General features: G+C 39.5%; 2 protein-coding genes across 2 annotated transcripts in view; one reads left to right on the top strand and one right to left on the bottom strand.

Moving 5' to 3' along the window:
• Positions 1-4,887: 4,887 nt before the first annotated feature.
• LOC307045484 (uncharacterized protein) overlaps positions 4,888-19,226 on the bottom strand; it is a gene marked incomplete at both ends in the record, with an annotated part of 49,849 nt that continues 35,510 nt past the window's right edge. The window contains 3 exons of the mRNA XM_079691168.1: positions 4,888-5,076; positions 5,374-5,624; positions 6,405-6,486. Coding sequence (XP_079547294.1) covers positions 4,888-5,076; positions 5,374-5,624; positions 6,405-6,486 — 522 coding nt within the window. The remainder of the gene's footprint in view (positions 5,077-5,373; positions 5,625-6,404; positions 6,487-19,226) is intronic.
• LOC307028341 (E3 ubiquitin-protein ligase TRIM39-like) lies at positions 10,200-13,130 on the top strand. The gene has a single exon (XM_079663283.1). It carries the CDS (start codon positions 10,777-10,779, stop codon positions 12,472-12,474), a length of 1,698 nt encoding a protein of 565 aa, XP_079519409.1. The 5' UTR covers positions 10,200-10,776; the 3' UTR covers positions 12,475-13,130.

Genomic DNA, 19,226 nt, shown 5'->3' with positions numbered 1-19,226 from the left:
GCTTTTAATGTGAAGCAGAGGAAATCAATTGTAATGCTCACACAGTAAGCAGTGTTATTTTACAACACATAAGTGGATGCATTAATCTACTCAACTATCAAATAATGATCTCTTCAACACTTTATCGTAACACATGTGGAGAATATCTATATGCACGTTGGTAAAGCTATAGATTTATTGTAACTTTAAAAAAAAAAATGTTGTTTCTAATGACATCAAATTTGTCAAGCTATAGTTAGAGTTGATAACATTAAATGTTTTATAATAAATTGTTATAAAGCTTCATTTAATAGAAAGGCCTATTAATGCCTCTACAGTGTACTTAATACAATATGTGTAATAGTTATAGTGCTAGAAAAACTAAAATGAAGCAAAATAATATGATAAATCCTCATTTGTGTTAAAATGTGTTTGGTTAATAACTTTTAATTTATATATTTAAATTCCAGGTTTTTTAATTGATTACTGGTAAAATGGCTTATGAATCAAAGACATCTGTAAATATGTGATTGTGAGTTCAGAAAACAGTCAAATAAACTAGATGTTTGGTCTGAGAAAGCAGAGACTCGAGCACTAAACACTGAACAGGAAGGCCTGGTTTACACATCATCTGTATTTCATGACACATTTCCTGTGGCTAATTCATAATTAAAAAAATATAAGTTGATGTATTTTTGTGTAAAAGTTAGTAGGAAGAAATGTTTGTTTCCACTATCAGTGATTGGATATTGTACGGCTGTCGAGCAGAAAACAGTGGGGCTGATATCAGTGAGATAGCATTCACTTTGATGAGTACAAATAAGTAACTAACTACAGAGTTTAGCATTATACGAGTATGTATGGCAACAACTCATATAAGGAAACATTTTCATTTATTGAATGATACTCTTTAAGGATAAAACAATTAGAACTACCATTTGCTTCCTGTAGTTTTGCCATATTTTTATAAAACTAGTTTCCTCCTTTGTGATATAAAACGCTGAATCAACATGATGTCCTACATTTGTTTGCATTGTGTCAACACTCATGTGTGTTTGTTGTGTGTGTGGTAGAAACAACTGGGTGAAATGTGATGAGGGTCACATGACTAACGTGATTGGCAAAAAGCCAGAATACACCTCTTCCCAGGTTCTCAGTTTTAACTCATCATGCATACACAAAACCCTCCTTTTCCAGGGTATCCGCGGGGTCTTAAAAAGTATTAAAAGTTGATAAATCAATTTAGCGAAAATTAAGGCTATTAAAAAGTATTAAACGGCATTTTCCAAGGTATTAAGAAGGTTCACAGCAACGACAACATGAAACACCCTTTCATTTACTGAAACGACATGTCGGGAACCCCCACAAGGCGGCCCCATGCATAGCGCGCCGTAAAATGCTGCTTATTATTTTAAGTTTCGTTGCCTTGCTCCGCTCTGTGTGTGGGGGGGAGGGGGGGGGAATAAACGGCTACGGTAACGGGTCCCAAGGTGGGTAGACCGGCATACGCAACGCTCTGGGGGTCCAACGGCTCCGTGTGTGCCCTATATGATCATTTTCTGATAACGATGAAAGAGCCCGCCTCCCTCTCCCCACGTCTCCTGCTGCTGCTGGGCTGTCAGAAGAGGGGGAGAAAAAGAGAGGCAGTCACCGTTTATTAAATATTATTATATTATTATACAGAGAACAGAGTCGTTATCAATTTGTTTTAAAGCTCAATAAATAACAAAGAAGACCTCTGACCGGCACTTTCCTAATTTTGTACGGAAGATTTAAACTTTAACGGACATGTTGACCGGAGGAACATTTTTTTTACGGAAACTGCCGCACGGTCCCCTCGTTCCTTGGAAGAGGCGGAGAGGTGGGTGTTTTTCATCTGCTGGTGGACTACCTGAGAGATACAGCAGGAGAACACGCCGTCCACCGCAGAGAATAAACAGAAGGGCAACCATGGCAACCATGCTCTGGTGTCTTCTTCGCTGCTTTTGGTGTATTTCGGGCGGCAGCAGCGCCACTTACAGGCCTGACATATGTACTACATTGTTTCCAGCATTTCCAGCGGTCTAGTGTGAACGGACACGTTAATGAATCGAATTCGTGTGAACGGAAGCCTTTTTTGCGTTTGCGTATGCGTTTTACCGTGTGGGGCCGGGGTCTAAGCCAAACTATATCCGGTCACAGAGATCTGCTATTTTAAAGTAAAGTCAACACATATAGACCCTAAATATAGTCTATATTAAGAACGAGAAAAGTCTTAACATATATATCCTTTTTTGTAAACATATGACAAATGTGTGAGGGTGATGACGTCAGAGCATCGTTATATGTGCCAGGGCTTAGCCCCGGACAGCCCCAGCCCAATTTAACCCCTGGGTATTTGTGAGGGAGCTCCTATATGGCATTACCCCGCTGAAGCTCACCAAAGTTTAACATATTTCATAGTTCAAAGTTTTGTCAATTGTTTTGTTTATTGGTCAAATACTGGTTTCTAATGTTTTCTGAGGAGTTTTACTGGAATGAAAGAGCACAGAGTCTACAGAAGCAAAAAAGCAGCATACTGCATTAAACCTGACCTTCACAGAGAGGTTGAAGTTCATGTAGAAAGGAGGCTTCAGTAGTCTGTCTGCACTCTGTTTAGTTTTGCTATCTTACAATCAATATAGTAAATGTGAGGTAAAGTGTGTTGCCAATGTAACCGGTTAGAACTCAAAGTTGCGATGAGGTCTTAAAATGTATGGAAAGGGTCTTAAAAAAGGTCTTAAAAGGTATTAAATTTGACTTCAGGATTCCTGCATATACCCTGTTTTCTTATACTTTGAAAAAATGCCTTTTCAAATGATTTCCCTCCCAGCACATTTTTATAATCACTGAACTCAACAAGAACTCAATGTGAAACGGGTTAAATATTTTGTCTTTCATCCAAGATAACAATCTTCACAAGTACAATTTTAAATAAAAAATCAATATACTAATTTCAAGGTCACTGGTCTTTGTTGTTTGTCTGAGTAATGTGTTCAGTGTTATTTCAGATGACAGGAAACAAGTCTTAAAAACACAATAGGAAAACTTGATATGTTTCCGTATGTCAAGGATCAAAACCAATCTATAAATCAGGCAAGATTTTAAAAAACATGCTAAAATAGCTTTTTATTTTATTTTATATTTCAGTGGTTAAAAACGGAGTATATGTTAAGGTAAGCAGGATTATATTGTATCTCATTTTAGAATCTAAACAACAATAACTGCTGTTTCATTTGTTGCTCAAAGTTATGCATGAAACATCTCATATTTTCACAAGGCCTTTCAAGTCAGATTTAAAAATAGTCAATTGTTGACTGTTCTGCTGTGTAAGTGGGCGTGTCAGACCTGACCTTTACCTCACCTACCTCTATTAAGCTTACCATTGATATAAAGATGCTAAATTGGCTGTGAATAGAAAGGATGTATGTTTCCTTCTTTGTTGTTTCAGGCATGTGAAACCAGGCATGTGAAACTAGATAGAACATTCTGAACTTTTGACCTATACACACAAACACACATTCTAGACCATATTTCTTTAATTTCTCATTTTCCAAATATGTTAAATGAGTCTCTTGGAGGAATATAATTTGCACATTTTCCTTTTTCAACTTTGTCATAACCTTTTCTCTCTTCTTTGGTACGTTAAGACCATTCACATTTAGCGACAGTATCTTAGTGTTAACCATTTATGTGTATTGGTAGGTTATTCTTTTGGTATGCTCCCTCGAAGCTCTGGGCTAAACAGTCGTTAAAAAAACACACATAGGCGTGTGGCGCAGTGGATAGAGCCTTGGTGTTGGGATCAGGGGGTCACAGGTTCAAACCCCACTGCAGTCAGCATGTCGTTGTGTCCCTGGGCAAGACACTTCACCCCAAATTGCTCCTGTGGGGATTCAGTATGTATTCAGCTTCAGTATTCAGTATGTAAGTTGCTACGGATAAAAGCGTCCAACAAGTGGCATGTAATAATGTAATAATAAACATAAAACAAAAATGGGTTCCAACCCTGGGGTTCTAACATCCCCAATACCCCGTTGGTGGGTGCAGGGGAAATCCTCCCGTAAGAGGGCCCCTCTCTAGACTTGAGACTATACCCAACTCATGGGGTTACGTGCTGTCTAGGCATGTCCAACATTAACACTGGCCTACCTCTCTCCGTTGGTATCCAATACAAAAAAAAGCCTGTATATTTCTTCAATCCTCAATGAAAGTTATTCAAGCAAAACAGTCCTACGCTTTCCATTTTTGCAAAATTTCTCTCGTCGTGTCTTCCTTCCTTTCCCTTGACTCGTTGCCAGACCGGTTGCGCCCTCCTCTCCTCCACAGGTGCGGCGGCTCCGCCTGGTACCTCCATCTCGAGTCCCCTCTCCCTCATGTCCCTGGCGGCGTCTATGGCGTCATCATAGGTCTTCACTCCGGCTTCCCAATAAATGCGTATTTTAGCGAGTGGTGTCTGGAAACGTATTCCTCTGTCCTTCAATACTTTCTTGATGCCTAGATATGACTTTCTTTTCTGGACCACTGCGGTTGCATAGTCGTGGTCAAAGAATATGCGTTTGCCCCCTACACTCATTTTCTTCTGCCATGCTTTCTTAAGAATGACTTCTTTCGTGTCGAATTGCAAGAAATGGACCACTATTGACCTGGGGGTAGCGGTCGGAGGCGGCTTTTGAGCGAGGGCTCTGTGCGCTCTTTGAATGTTGAGATTAATAACGTTACCCTCCTGTAGCTCCAGCTCAGTGCTCAGGAGTTGCTCCACGTATTTGGTAACCGACTCGCCCTCTGTTTCCTCTGGCACCCCGAATATTCGGAAATTATTCCTCCTTGATCTTCCTTCAAGGTCTACCATTGTTTCCTGCATCTGGTGCGTCTGATTCGACATTTCAATCATTGTTTCTTTCGCCTCCGACCGGCTCGCAGTGTCTCGGAATGGCCCGTCTCCGTAATTTTAGCTTCTTCGTCCTCGTCTCCGTTGTTTTCTTGCTTCGAGTTTTCTGTCACTCCTGGTTGATCTTTCACTGTTTCTTGTTTTCTGTTATTTCTTCGGCTACTTCGTCTGATCCCTCTCCTCATTTCCTGGTTTTAGGTATCGAGTTGAGCATTTATGAGGGTTTATTTTGTCCAACTTGCGAGAGGTAGAAGATAGTGTTGCTACTCACGTCGCCATCTTCCGGAAGTCCTATTTAGTGTCATTTTAATTCATTAATTTAGAGTATTTGTTTATGTTTTCGATTGAAGGTGGAAACGGGAGATTTGGTGTTTAACGGTAGATATGTGGAGAAATAGAATATATGTTTTCTTTCACAAAGACAAGAGAAGATGTAAGAACATTATTCCTTTTTCTTTTAATTGATGAAACGTAAGAAAATAAACTGCACAGCTAAAATTCTTGCCTGGACAAAGCACCTTATCCCAGCAGCAACATGTGATACCTGGTGCAACAGCAGCAGTTTGATTTTGTTTTTGTAAGAGTTGTGCTACCTGGTTGATGCTGGGCAGTTTGGTGAGCAGCATCTGGAAGACGGGTGGAGGCAGAGTCTGCTGCAACACCTGCAGCAGCTGCTGGGGCTGCCCACACACTGCGATGGCGTTGGTCAGGTGGTCCACGCCTTTCTCATAGTCTCCTGTGGAGAGGACACACAGGTGAGGGAAGTACTCAGACACTTCACTTAATAAGCCAGCCTAAAAATAGTCATGCATTCAAAATGTTAATTAAGTAAAAGTAAAGAAGTATTATCAGCATAATGTTTTCCAAAGTTGTAGTTTGTCATTATGGAGCCATTACTTGGTAGTACAGTACTGCATCATATGATGTAAGTCAATGTGTTTTTGTTATTTAAAGGGTAACATTTTGTCAAACTAAACTAGAATACTAAAGTATTACTTAAGTACAACTACCTCAAGTACAAGTATCTCAACATTGTTATTAAAGGGGCCCTATTATGCTCATTTTCAGGTTCATATCAGTATGTAGTGCCTCTACTGTGACATGTCTCCATCCTTTAATGTTCGAAAAGCTCTTTATTATTCTCATACTGTCTGTGCTGCAGCACCTCTTTTCACCCTCTGTCTGAAACCAGAGCCCAGTCTGCCTCTGGTTGGTTAGCTAGCCAATAGCTCTGTGGAGGTGTGTGGAGGTATGTGTGTGTGTGTGTGTGTGTGTGTGTGTGTGTGTGTGTGTGTGTGTGTGTGTGTGTGTGTGTGTGTGTGTGTGTGTGTGTGTGTGTGTGTGTGTGTGTGTGTGTGTGTGTGTGTGTGTGTGTGTGTGTGTGTGTGTGTGTGTGTGTGTGTGTGTGTGTGTGTGTGTGTGTGTGTGTGTGTGTGTGTGTGTGTGTGTGTGTGTGTGTATGTGTATGTGTATGTGTATGTGTATGTGTATGTGTATGTGTATGTGTATGTGTTACCCTGAGCCAGCAGCTCCTCCCCCAGCTGGATCTCCTCCAGGAAGAACTTCTGCACCGCCTCAGCGTCCTTCAGGTCGGGGAGCTGCGGGACAAACAGCCGTCAGCAACAGGAAGTCAACCTGTTTCTGAGTGATCAATAATCAGACCTGATCTGTGAGCCACTCGTACTTTTCAAGATGCAAACGCTTATTGTGTAATGCACACTCGATACAGCACAGCTTTGGCAAGGGAAACCTTAGAGCACATGTGTCAAACTCAAGGCCCGGGGGCCAAATCAGGCCCTTGGTGGATTTAATTTCGGCTCGCAGGATAATTTCTAATTACTATTAGATCTGGCCCTCCGGTATATTGCACGCACACCTTCACTCCATCCTGAGGGTCTCCTCCGCTCAGAGCCTGACCCCAAACATTGATGACCTTGCACCCAAGATGAGATGCCAAGTATCTGAACTAGCATAGCAGAGCAGCACACTGAGTTTCAATGTTTCCTTCTGCACTTTCTTTCTTGAGACAACAGGGCATGTTTGTTTTTTTCTTTGAGGGAAAAGTTCTTTGAAGCTGTTGTTGGCCTGTGGAAAAATGTAATCATAAGAAATGACTCCAGAAAATCTGCAGATAGAGCCATAAGAAATGAATGCAACTGATTATTTAATGTTTAATGTTTTTATAGGCAATAATTTAAGCTTTGTTAGTTCCAGGTTTAATATGTGCAATAAGTTCATTTCAATAAGTTTTGCAATAAAAATGTATCCAGTCCGGCCCTCAACTAGTACAGATTTTTTCTTGGCCCACTGTGTATTTGAGTTTGACATATTGATATTGATATAGACTAGATCAGTGGTCACCAACCTTTTTAAGCCCAAGATCACCGACCTCGGCCTAAGTGAAAGGCGAGATATACCTATTGCAAAATTGAGTGAAAAAGACGGCCCAGACAATGCTTCCAATTTGAGGCCTTTTATATAGGCTAATTGCATCTGAATTACTGTTACAATGAAGGCTCCATAATCAGCTCACGGCATATAGGCAGGGGTAAAGTGCTATTGGGGGGCGGACCTCACCTCCTCTAGGGGGGTCCGGGGGGATGCTCCTCCGGGAAGATTTTTTTTTAAATATTGAGGGTTGAAAGCATCAATCTGGTGCACTTTGAGAGCAACATGAAGAGATCTATGGATACCTCTCTCAGCACCCATATGAAACAGAACTGTAAACAGATTTTCTTTTTCTTTATGGATATTTTAGAAATCACTCCCCTTTTTACATTACATTACATTACTTTTAAACTGTATTCTTGTTTTACTGCCATCGAGTAGGCTATTTCATACCTGGTTTTCATTTATTCTCTTATTGTTTGTATAACTATAATGATCATATGAAGGTGTGCCGCGTAAATAATCTTTTGAATAATTTGTGACAAAACCGTTCTAAACACTCAGGGTCCTTTAGCTCACCTGAGCCCCTCTGTCTGACAGGAGAGGACTGTCCTCCAGCTTGTTGTGGAAACAGCTCCTTATGTCCGTTAGTGCAGCTAGCTAACCAGATGCTAACATCACGGTCCATGCTAGCACCGGTCCCTCTCTCTCCCTCTCTCCCTCTCTCCCTCTCTCCCTCTCTCCCTCTCTCCCTCTCTCTCTCCCTCTCTATCACACTAAATGCGCTATTGCCACACACACACAGAGCCGAGCTTTAATGACACAAGCACACGTGTATTTCCATGCAACTCTCTGATTGGTCTGGTGTCTTGCCTCTGTTGCGTTCACTGAACACGGGAAATTACAGTCCTGCCGTTGTCTCTTGTGTCATGATGAGGTTCACGTAAAGCACGGTTAATGTATTATATTATTGAGGTGTCTCAAATATACGTCAATCAAGTGGCACCTGCTAATGGGGTGGTGGATGATAGGTTTATATCTAAAAACGTATTTTTCAAACATTATTATTTTTATTTTATTTTTCTTTCTTTTGTTACTTTTTTTTTTAACGGTCCGCGATCTACCCGCACCACACTCTTGATCGACCGGTCGATCGTGATCGGACTAGATAAATCATAATATAAAATAAAAGACTAATACAGGAAGTAAAGCTTTTAAAATAAAACCTAAAAATAGTGCTTACCAATTCTACTAAAATATTATTAGCATTATTATTATTATTATTATTAGAATAATAATAATTAAACAATATTTGTATTAAAATAAAAATAATGATAGAAATAATGTTTTAAGAATCACTTTTATCATGCCTAATATTAATAACACTACTACTAACAATAATAATAATAATTAATGTTGGTACATAATCTGAATTATGGATTGCATTTTAATGGAATTCTTGAATTGATGGGTTTATGGGGAAAACTAAATATCAGTGATATAACAACAATAACAATAACAACAACAACAACAACAACAACAACAACAACAACAACAACAACACCAATATGGTAGATAATATACAGAGATGTTTGCACAGAGATTTCCTCAGGTAAAATGTTTTATATATTTGAGAAACTAAGAAATATTTGTATATATTTTACAACTTGATCATTTTCCTCTTACTATGAAGCACACTGTAAATGATTGACAGGAGATAAGAGGAAGCGTTACAACACGATAAGAACTGTTTGTGCTCACCTTTGCCATGCCCGCCATCTCTATGGCTACCTGCGGCTTTCTCCTTCCTGCAACAGAGACACAAAAAAGTCAAAATTAAAAACCAAGAAATGGATTTAACAGCCACCTGTAAAACAGCAAGATTTTTATTTGTTCATGGTTTTAACTGTTTCTTTTAATCTTTAAAGTAACCTTGATTTAAGAGGTTCAATCACTGGGAGATATCATTCTGTATTGTCTCTTTTTATACAGTGCATTGAGGACACTTAACATGTTGTTATGATTCAGCATTAGGCAACAACCTCATCAATCGAGACCCAATATCTCACGAGGAAAAAGTGAGAACAGGATAATATGATTGCTTTAATTCAGGCAACAACATGCCATAATGATCCATAAGGGATGCTGCCTGAGAGAAAACACTCTTCTTCCTTGTTATCATGACCACTAATGTTACATATTCAATGTCTAAAAAGCCTTTAGTTTATTTGATTGTATATAGATTTCTGTTTCATATTGGATACATATTGTACTTGTTGTACATTTGATGAAGGTATGTTGTCCAAATTACTAATCATAATAATAAAACATGTCCCAGAAGCTGTAGAGTTTGGGTTTAGAGATGGAAGGGAGACCGGCTGAGGTCGATCTGAGGGACCGTTGGGGTTGGTAGGGGGTGAGGAGGTCAGTGAGGTAGGGGGGGGCTTTGTAAGTAAGGAGCAGTATTTTGTAGTTGATGCGGCGGGAGACGGGAAACCAGTATAGTTCAAGTTCAAGTTCTACAATGGAAATAAGTCTTTAACTATGTAGATTATGTCATCCATGACATTTTACTGACATGTGTTTCAAATAAATGTAACTGAAAACGTTTATCATAATAAAGATTAGAAACAGCTTTGACACACCTCACTCCTCACACGTGTAAAGCACCACCTTTGCTCCCTAACTATCAGAGAACACCTGGTATTTCTCAAAACCCATGCAGATCAGAGGGAGGGAACAAACCAGCAGACAGTGAGAGGAGGAGCTACAGTGGAAAGAGGAGAGCTTACACGTCACACACAAGAAACAAAAGTTATGTTATTTAGAGAGGCAGCCACACTGCAGTCGAGACTACTCTCTGTTTCTGTCTAAAGAAAATACAAACTGAGTTCATCAGATCTTTCTCAACAACACAGCAGAGTCTCTGTCAAACACTGGTGAGTACATCTGATTATATTTACCCTTAAACAAGAAGGATTAACACAAAACAGCCATTCTCAGGAGAAAGCTCCACCCTTTACGTCCAACTTGTTTTTCTCTAACAACATAACCATATATATAGAGTCCACTTTAAACATCTTAAACAGTCTCTTTGTATCAACTCATAGTACTTTAGTAACTTGTAACTGAATCTCTGTTGTGAGGAGTTTTAATTCACTTCTGCTCTCCTGCTCTTATTAGATTTTGCTGATCACTTCCTCCATAATGCTTTCACACATTTCCTCTAGCTGTTTCAAAATAAATATATTTCCATGACAGAAACAGTTGGAGGCTTTTAATGTGAAGCAGCTAGAGGAAATTAATAATTATGGTCACACAGTAAGAAGAGCAGTGTCATTTTTCAATAGAAATGTTTTCGACAAAACCTGTATTTTCATTGCTGTTAGCCAGAGTTGCATGCTTGACCCTGTCAGAGTTAAATGGTCACAGTTGCTCATGGCTTGTTACAAGTTATCAAAGTTATTTCGTTAAAACCATGTATGATGAATTGATGATTGATGTTTCAAATGTTTTCTCTTTTCTTTCTCATTATGTGTGTAGATATGGCTGCTGCAAGCTACCTGCCATCTGAAGATCAGTTCCTCTGCTCCATCTGTCTGGATTTGTTCACTGATCCAGTCACTATACCATGTGGACACAACTTCTGTAAAGACTGCATCACTGAACACTGGGATAGATGTGACAGGTGCCAGTGTCCCATGTGTAAAAAAGAGTTCAACACAAGACCTGAGCTGCACGTCAACACTTTCATCTCTGAGATGGTAGCTCAGTTCAGACAGTCGGCTCAACAGAAAGCCAGCAGTAGCAGCAGCAGCTCAGAGCAACAAGTCTTCAAACCAGGAGAAGTTCCCTGTGACGTCTGCACTGAAACCAAACTGAAGGCCCTGAAGTCCTGCCTGGTGTGTCTGACCTCCTACTGTGAGACTCACCTGGAGCCTCATCTGACAGCTTCAAGCCTGAAAAGACATCAGCTGATCGACCCTGTGGAGAACCTGGAAGACAGGATGTGTCCGAAGCACGATAAACCTCTGGAGCTGTTCTGTAAGACCGACCAGACATGTGTCTGTATGCTCTGCCATGTTTCAGACCACAAGATGCATGATGTGGTTCCACTAAAAGAAGGATATGAAAGAAAGAAGGCTGAGTTGGGGAAGACAGAGGCTGAAACTCAGCAGATGATCCAGAAGAGACAACTGAAGATTGAGGAGATCAAACACTCAGTGGACCTCAGTCAGGAAGAAGCAGACAGAGAGATAGCAGAAGGAGTTCAGGTCTTCACTGCTCTGAAGGCGTCTGTTGAGAGAGGCCAGGCCAATCTCATCAAAACGATCAAAGAGAAGCAGAAAACAACTGAAAAAAAGGCTGAAGCTTTAATCAAAGAGTTAGAACAGGAAATCTCTGAGCTGAAGAAGAGAAGCTCTGAGGTGGAGCAGGTCACACACTCTGAAGACCACCTGCATTTTCTACAAAGTGTCAAGTCCCTAAACATTAAACACCGACCACCCTCCAAGGACTTGAGAAAATTCAGCCTCACCCCAGCGGTATATGAGGGGACGGTGGTAAAGGCTGTGGCTCAGGTGGAGGAGACACTCGGTAAAGAGATGAAGAAGCTGCTTGAAGCTAAACTGAAGAGGGTCCAGAAAGATGCAGTAAATGTGACTCTTGATCCGCGTACAGCACATCCCTGTCTCATCCTGTCTGATGATAAAAAAAGAGTTAAATATAGTGATGTCGAAAAGAATCTCCCAGACAACCGAGAGAGGTTTTCTGAATGTATTTGTGTTTTAGGAAAGCAGAGTTTCTCTTCAGGCAGATTTTACTTTGAGGTTCAAGTTAAAGAAAAGACTGAATGGTATTTAGGAGTGGTCAGAGAGTCGATCAACAGGAAGGGAGAGATCTCACTGGGCCCTCAGTTCGGTTACTGGACTATATTGTTGAGAAAGGGATTTGAGTATGAAGCCAATGATGCTCCTCCAGTCCGTCTCTCTCTGAAGTCTCGGCCTCAGAAGGTGGGGGTGTTTGTGGATTATGAGGAGGGTCTGGTCTCCTTTTATGACGTAGATGCTGCAGCTCTTATCTACTCCTTCACTGGCTGCTCCTTCAACGGGAAAATCTACTCATACTTCAGTCCTGGTAATAAATATGGCCTTAAAAACTCTGCACCTCTGATCATCTCTCCTGTCAGAGTCACCTAATCACTCATCTTATTTCATGTATTGATTTATTTTTATTCAAGGGAAAAAACATCGATATTTAGAGTCAAAACTGTATAGTTTCCATCTTATTTTCTATAAGTTTCATGTGGTGATTGATTAACATATGGTTTAGATGTTGTATACAACACATAAGTGGATTCATTAATCTACAATCCAATAATTATCTCATCAACACTTTATCGTAACACATGTGGAGAATATATATAATATGAACATTGGATAATATGAAGATTTATTTAAAAAAAAGTTTTTTCTAATGACACCAAATGTGTCAAGCTATAGTTACAATTGATAATAACATTACATGTGTCATATTTAATTGTGTTATAAAGCTTAATTAAAGAGAAAGGCCTATTAATGCCTGTACTGTGTACTACATTTAATATGTGTAATAGTTAAACTGCTAGAAAAAGTTAATTGAAGCTAAATAATATGATAAATCCTCATTTATGTTAACAATGGTTTGGTTAATAACTGTTAACTTGTATATTTAAATTCCAGGTTTTATATTGATTACTGGTAAAATGGCTTATGAATCAAAGACATCTGTAAATATGTGATTGTGAGTTAAGAAAACAGTCAAATAAACTAGATGTTTGGTCTGAGAAAGCAGAGACTCGAGCACTAAACACTGAGCAGGAAGGCCTGGTTTACACATCAGTTGTATTTCATGACACATTTCCTGTTGCTAATTCACATAAACAAAAATATAAGTTGATGGCTTTTTGTGTGAAGAGTTTGTAGGAAGAAATGTTTGTTTCCACTAGCAGTGATTGGATATTGGCTGTAGAGCAGAAAACAGTGGGGCTGATATCAGTGAGATAGCATTCACTTTTACGAGTCGCAAAGACAAAAACAACTCTTTACAAGGAAGTAGCTAACTACAGAGTATAAATGCCAAAAATTAATATAAAGAAAAATGGGGTTGGGTTTAATGATAATTTTTAAGGATATAATAGTTGGACTTAAGACCTACCATTAGCTTCCTTAGTTTTGCCATATTTGTATAAAACTAGTTTTATTTTGCATTGTGTCAACACTCATGTGTGTTTGTTGTGTGTGTGGTAGAAACAACTGGGTGAAATGTGATGAGGGTCACATGACTAACGGGGATTGGCAAAAAGCCAGAATACACTTCTTCCCAGGTTCTCAGTTTTAACTCATCATGCATACACAAAACCCTCCTTTTCTTATACTTTGAAAAAATGCCTTTTCCAATGATTTCCCTCCCAGCACATTTTTATAATCACTGAACTCAACAAGAACTCAATGTGAAACGGGTTCAATATTTTGTCTTTCATCCAAGATAACAATCTTCAGAAGCACAATTTTAAATAACAAAAGTAACATATTAATTTCATGGTCACTGGTATTTGTTGTTTGTAAGTAAGTTAGTAAGTAAAGTTTATTTATAACACGCTTTTCACAGATAAGTCACAAAGTGCTTGACAAAACAATAAAACATCATAGGAATCATACAATAATAAATGACCACTCAAACCACGTGATTAAGAAGTCATAAATGCACCCAAAACACAATAAAAACACAATAAAATATAGTATAAAATAGAATAAAATCAAGCACCGGTTACCCAAACGCCTGCCCAAACAGGAATGTCTTTAAATTCGTTATAAAGGGAGTCAACAGATTCTGCGGACCGTAGGTGTGCGGGCAGAGCGTTCCATAGTTTAGGAGCCACGGCCTCGAACGCTCGATCACCGCGAGTCTTAAGGTGAGTGCGTGGGACAGACAGTCAATTGAGCATGTGTGACCTGAGTGGGCGGGCTGATGTATGGATGAATTAGGTCAGCCACATAAGCAGGAGTCTGACCGTGCAATGCTCTGTAGGTGAGGGTGAGGATTCTGAACTGGATCCTATAGGCTACAGGGAGCCAATGAAGAGATCTGAGTATTGGGGTAATGTGGGACCGTTTATTTGTGTGAGTAATGTGTTCAGTGTTATTTCAGCTTACAGGAAACAAGTCTTAAAAACACAAAAGGAAAACTTGATGGCTTTCCGTATGTCAAGGATCAAAACCATTCTAAAAATACTGTAGACCTCAGCACTGAGTTCATTTTGTGTTTGTTGTTTTACACTACAGCAGTGGTTCTCAAACTTTTTCTGTCAGGCCCCCCCTTTGGAGAAAAAAAAAAGTCGGGCCCCCCCAAAACGAATAATCAGGCTCAGTGGCGGCGCCAGAGATTTATTTTGGGGGTGCTGTGGGGTAGCTTGACGTTTCATAGAGGGTGCTCAAACATTTAGGGTTTCCCATTAATGTACCGGTCGCTACAGTGGAATTTTCTACTGCAACAATCCCCACGCAAATACACAACGTACCCGCGACTGTTACAATGAAGGCTCGATATTCAGCTCACGGCATATAGGTGTAAGCAGGGATAAAGTGCTATTTTTATAGGTGATTTGTGGACGTCACATAGGGGGGTGCGGGGGCAAGCTTCCCCGGGAAGATTTATTTTTAAATATTGAAGTTAAAAGCATCAATCTGGTGCACTTTGAGAGCGAAAGGAAGAGATCTATGGATACATCTCTCAACACCCATATGAAACAGAAATGTAAACAGATTTACTTTTTCTTGATGGATATTTTACAAATCACCCTTTTAAACTTTATTCTTGTTTTACTGTCATATAGTATTTCATACCTGTTTTTCATTTATTCTCTTATTTTTTTATAACTATAATGATCATATAAACGTGTGCCTCGGAAATAATTATTTACATTAATGGTGACCAAAACATTTGAGACCCACTGAGATAACACTGAGAGAGTCCTTTAGCTCTCAGTCTGACAGGAGAGGACTCTCCTCCACTTTGTTGTTGAAAAAACTCCTTATATCCGTTAGCGTAGCTCGCTAGCACCAGAAGCTAACAACAACGATCTCCAGTACCGGTGCGCTCTCTCTCTCTCACGCGCACACAAAATGGCTCGTTCCACACACACACACACAGAGCCGAGCTTTAATGAAACAGAGACCCAGACGTAATAGTACTGTACTGCATCATATTATTTTCGAATCAATAATTTTTCAAATTATGAATTTTTTTTTTTTTTTTTATAACCATTTTTCCTCCTGGTCTCTCGCGCCCCCCCTGGCATGCCTCTGCGCCCACCAGGGGGGGCGCGCCCCCCACTTTGAGAACCACTGCACTACAGTGACACACTTCCACCACTTCCTGATGTTATGGCGCAAAGTGTCCACTGGATGGACCCCAACACAAAGGAAAGATAAGGATGGAGTCACTGTACTGTAAACCAAACATTGATATATGTGGAGACACAGTTTTTGACAAACATGTACAGGATAACCTCTCATGTTGACCAATGACAAATGGGTTTTTCCAATGGTCTTCAATGTAATAGTTCAACTATGACCATGCTACCTGCATATTTCTTTGTCAAGAGATTTTAGTTGGAGGCAAAAAATAATCCTGATGTTACAACAGTTTACATTTTTCTAACCACCCTAAAAATGCTTAACCTGTTTAGCCCGAGAGCCCCCTGTAGAGGGGGCTGCGAGTTTTTTTTTTCACGAAACTGTGTCTCAGGGCTTCTTAATATTTAAAAACCTATTAATGTGTCTTACCAGATTAACGGGAAGAAACTCAGCTAACTGACGATATGAACCATTTTTACCAAATCAAAACACAAGTCTCATAAGAAGCGTCTAAATTAACCCTGATTGAAAAAATGCTAACGCACTTGGGACAGAACTCAAGGTAAAGATACCCTTATCACTTATTGTAACTGCACATACAAGATATCCAATTAAAACTGAGATTACACAGATTATATAGGTATTAGTATCATCACTGAGCGATCAGAACTCGCGACAGGGGAAGCAAACACAGACATCACAAAACGTAGCTTTAGCAAAACACGGAGATATGCTCACCTTCAGGGCCGTATCCACCATTGAGGTCACAGAGGTCCGGACCTCGGTAATTTTTTCCGAGCTGTGTATAACTAAACTTGTGAAATAACTGCACTAAAAGGGATTCTTTGTAGTACTTCCATTTACTGACGATGGGGGCGCTGCATAACTACGTAGCCTCGATTAACGCAAACAGAAGAAGACGACATGTATCAACAAACCACCGAAGCCCGGACTTGTATCGGAGCAGCGGAGGAGTGATGAGGTATCTAGAGATCTGAGTCCAGCAGCTGCTAGTGTTTCTGTTCATCAGGACATCATATGACCAGCAGATCCTGTGTGAACGCACTACGTTAGTCAGTGGACGTCCGACAACATGCACACTAACTTATATTGTAGCTATAGGCTATACTTTGGTTTAAATTGCGTGAATTAACTAGCTAGAGAGCTAAAGTTAATTACATTCATCCAATGTCAGAAGGATGACCTTTTAACAAACGTTGTAATGCTTTTCTTTCATTTCAATTTGAGTAAAACATTGAAGATATAACATTGTATTGTTTTCTTTTTACACTGACTCAGATATAATGAAAACACTACGTCAGTCGAAGCTCAGCTTTGGTAAGGAAGAGACAGGACAGGCAGAGAGAAAGAGAGAGAAAGAGAAAGTGATGGAAGTCAGGGATGAAAAACAGGCTCAGGGCAGGAAAGCTATCCATCAATGATCCTAATTAACCAGGAAATGTTGTTGGGCTAAGGGTAGCAAGTGATATAAAGTATTCTTACTCTTCTGCTTCTCATAGAGTGCCTACAGAGCTCAGTGATTCGCTTTGACAAAATAAACTTATCTATAGGTACAGTAACATCTTCACCTCATGTGAAGTCAGGAAAACTCTGAAAGTTGTGAATCAAAATCCCTCTAAAAAGAGCTGCAGTAACAGGTGGTAGTTGAGAGGGATAAGACACATTGGTTTCTCTCAAAAGGAACCTAAAACTAACTGAGTTCATCAGGTTGGTAACTCTTTATATTAAGGTACACAAATTCACCGTTAATTAGTTGTTAATTAACATGCATATTAGCAGTATATTGGCGCTTTATTAATCATTATAAAACACTTATTAATTCCTCATTCTAAATGACCGTAATCTACAAGTAATAGGCCGTTAGTTGAGAGTTTTTCCTCAATAGAGTGCCACAGTGACGCGTCCTAAAACCCGGAAGTAAGCTTCTTCCGGTTCCCTCGACAAAAAAGCGATGCAATTTCTCCATAGGATTTTGGAAAATAGCTCGAAATAAGGTCTGTGGTTGACACACTTTTAAGAGACGGATCACATTTTGTTCAGTCGGATAATCTCCACATGTCTACCCTACTTTTATAATTTTATAATCATAAATCTATCGATCATAAATCTATCGATTAGGGATATGTCAAACATATTGGACACAATCTCCTAAAGGTACAAATAAGCTTCAGGACTCTGGGTGGGGCTTTTTCTATGGCAGCAGTTGGTATTTGAAGACTGTTGATGCTGGTAGATGTTGGACTGGCTGAGCGAGTTTCGGCCTGTTTAGCCTGGGAGCTGCGGGACAAACAGCCATCAGGAACAGGAAGTCAAATATTGAGCAGAGCATATTAAGAACAAAACTCATGTACATCAACTTCCTTACTTGCAACAAATAAGCACTAATTAGAGGGTTATTGAGGATAAACTCTCAACTAATGGCCTATTACTTGTAGAATATGTAGAATAAGGCATTAATATTTGTTTTATAATGACTAATAAAGAGCCAATATACTGCTAATATGCATGTTAATTAACAACTAGTTGATGGTGAAATTGTGTACCTTAATATAAAGTGTTACCCAACATAATATTTTGATTCTCCTCTGTTTGAATAAATAATATACTATAGCCTATGAATTTTGATTGATGCAGCCATCCGACAACTTTCCTCTGTGGAAACTCAGCCTCTGGGCGGGGCCTTAACTTTGGCATCAGTTCACTGACATTTAACAACTGGTTTGTTTGGAGATGTCTGAACGATAAAGGAAGTGTTAGGCCTTTGTAGACTGCAAACAGTATTACAACATGTTTTTCGTCCTACTTTCAATAAGCACACATTGCATTGGTTATGTATCATTAGTGATTATCAGACTCAGACTTTGTATTCTAAACTCATCTAGTTGGCAAAGCTTTTTGTTAATTGGTCCAGATGTGGGGACATCAAATGATCAGACTATCAAAGCTCCCTGCAACACGTAGACCTGTAACAATACAAGTCGACTAAACTGGTCTGTGATTTGAATCGGTAAACAGTTTCCTTGTTTTTTTTTTTTTTAAATGACCAGTACAAACAATTGGAATCAGAAATTCACATATTAAAAACTTCAAATTTAAACTGGAACAGTATCCCCTTTTGCTTTTAAGCCAGGGAAAATGTGCACGTCACTTTAACCCTTGTGTTGTGTTCGGGTCTCCCGTGACCCGTTTCAAGTTCAAATTATATAATAACTACGCACTCGTTTTTTTATCGGAACAAGGCTTCATGATATCCTCCACAACAGCCATATAAACACTACAAAACGGATTTTTACAATTTTAGCTAAGTTTGAAGGTCTCAAAAAAAAAAGTGTATAATTTGGTGTTCGGGTCTGGGAAGACCCAGCAGCATTGTTTTGAGTGACTCGGGGTCAAATTTGGCCCAATCAGAATTCATCTTTGACTTTAGACACCCCACCCCCTTCATCCACTGTAACAATAATTGTCAGTCTATTAAGTCTATTATAGTCAGATAAGCTTTATTATCCACTGTCTTCACTATAAGGAATATAATG

This window comes from Notothenia rossii (assembly GCF_949606895.1).
Source record: "Notothenia rossii genome assembly, chromosome: 1".
In the NCBI taxonomy this organism is placed as follows: Eukaryota; Metazoa; Chordata; class Actinopteri; order Perciformes; family Nototheniidae; genus Notothenia; species Notothenia rossii.
This window is presented reverse-complemented; position numbering and strand designations above follow the sequence as displayed.

What these genes read in the sequence shown, in the direction of transcription:
- LOC307028341 (XM_079663283.1), top strand. Translation starts at nt 10,777, where the DNA reads ATGTTTCAAATGTTTTCTCTTTTCTTTCTCATTATGTGTGTAGATATG.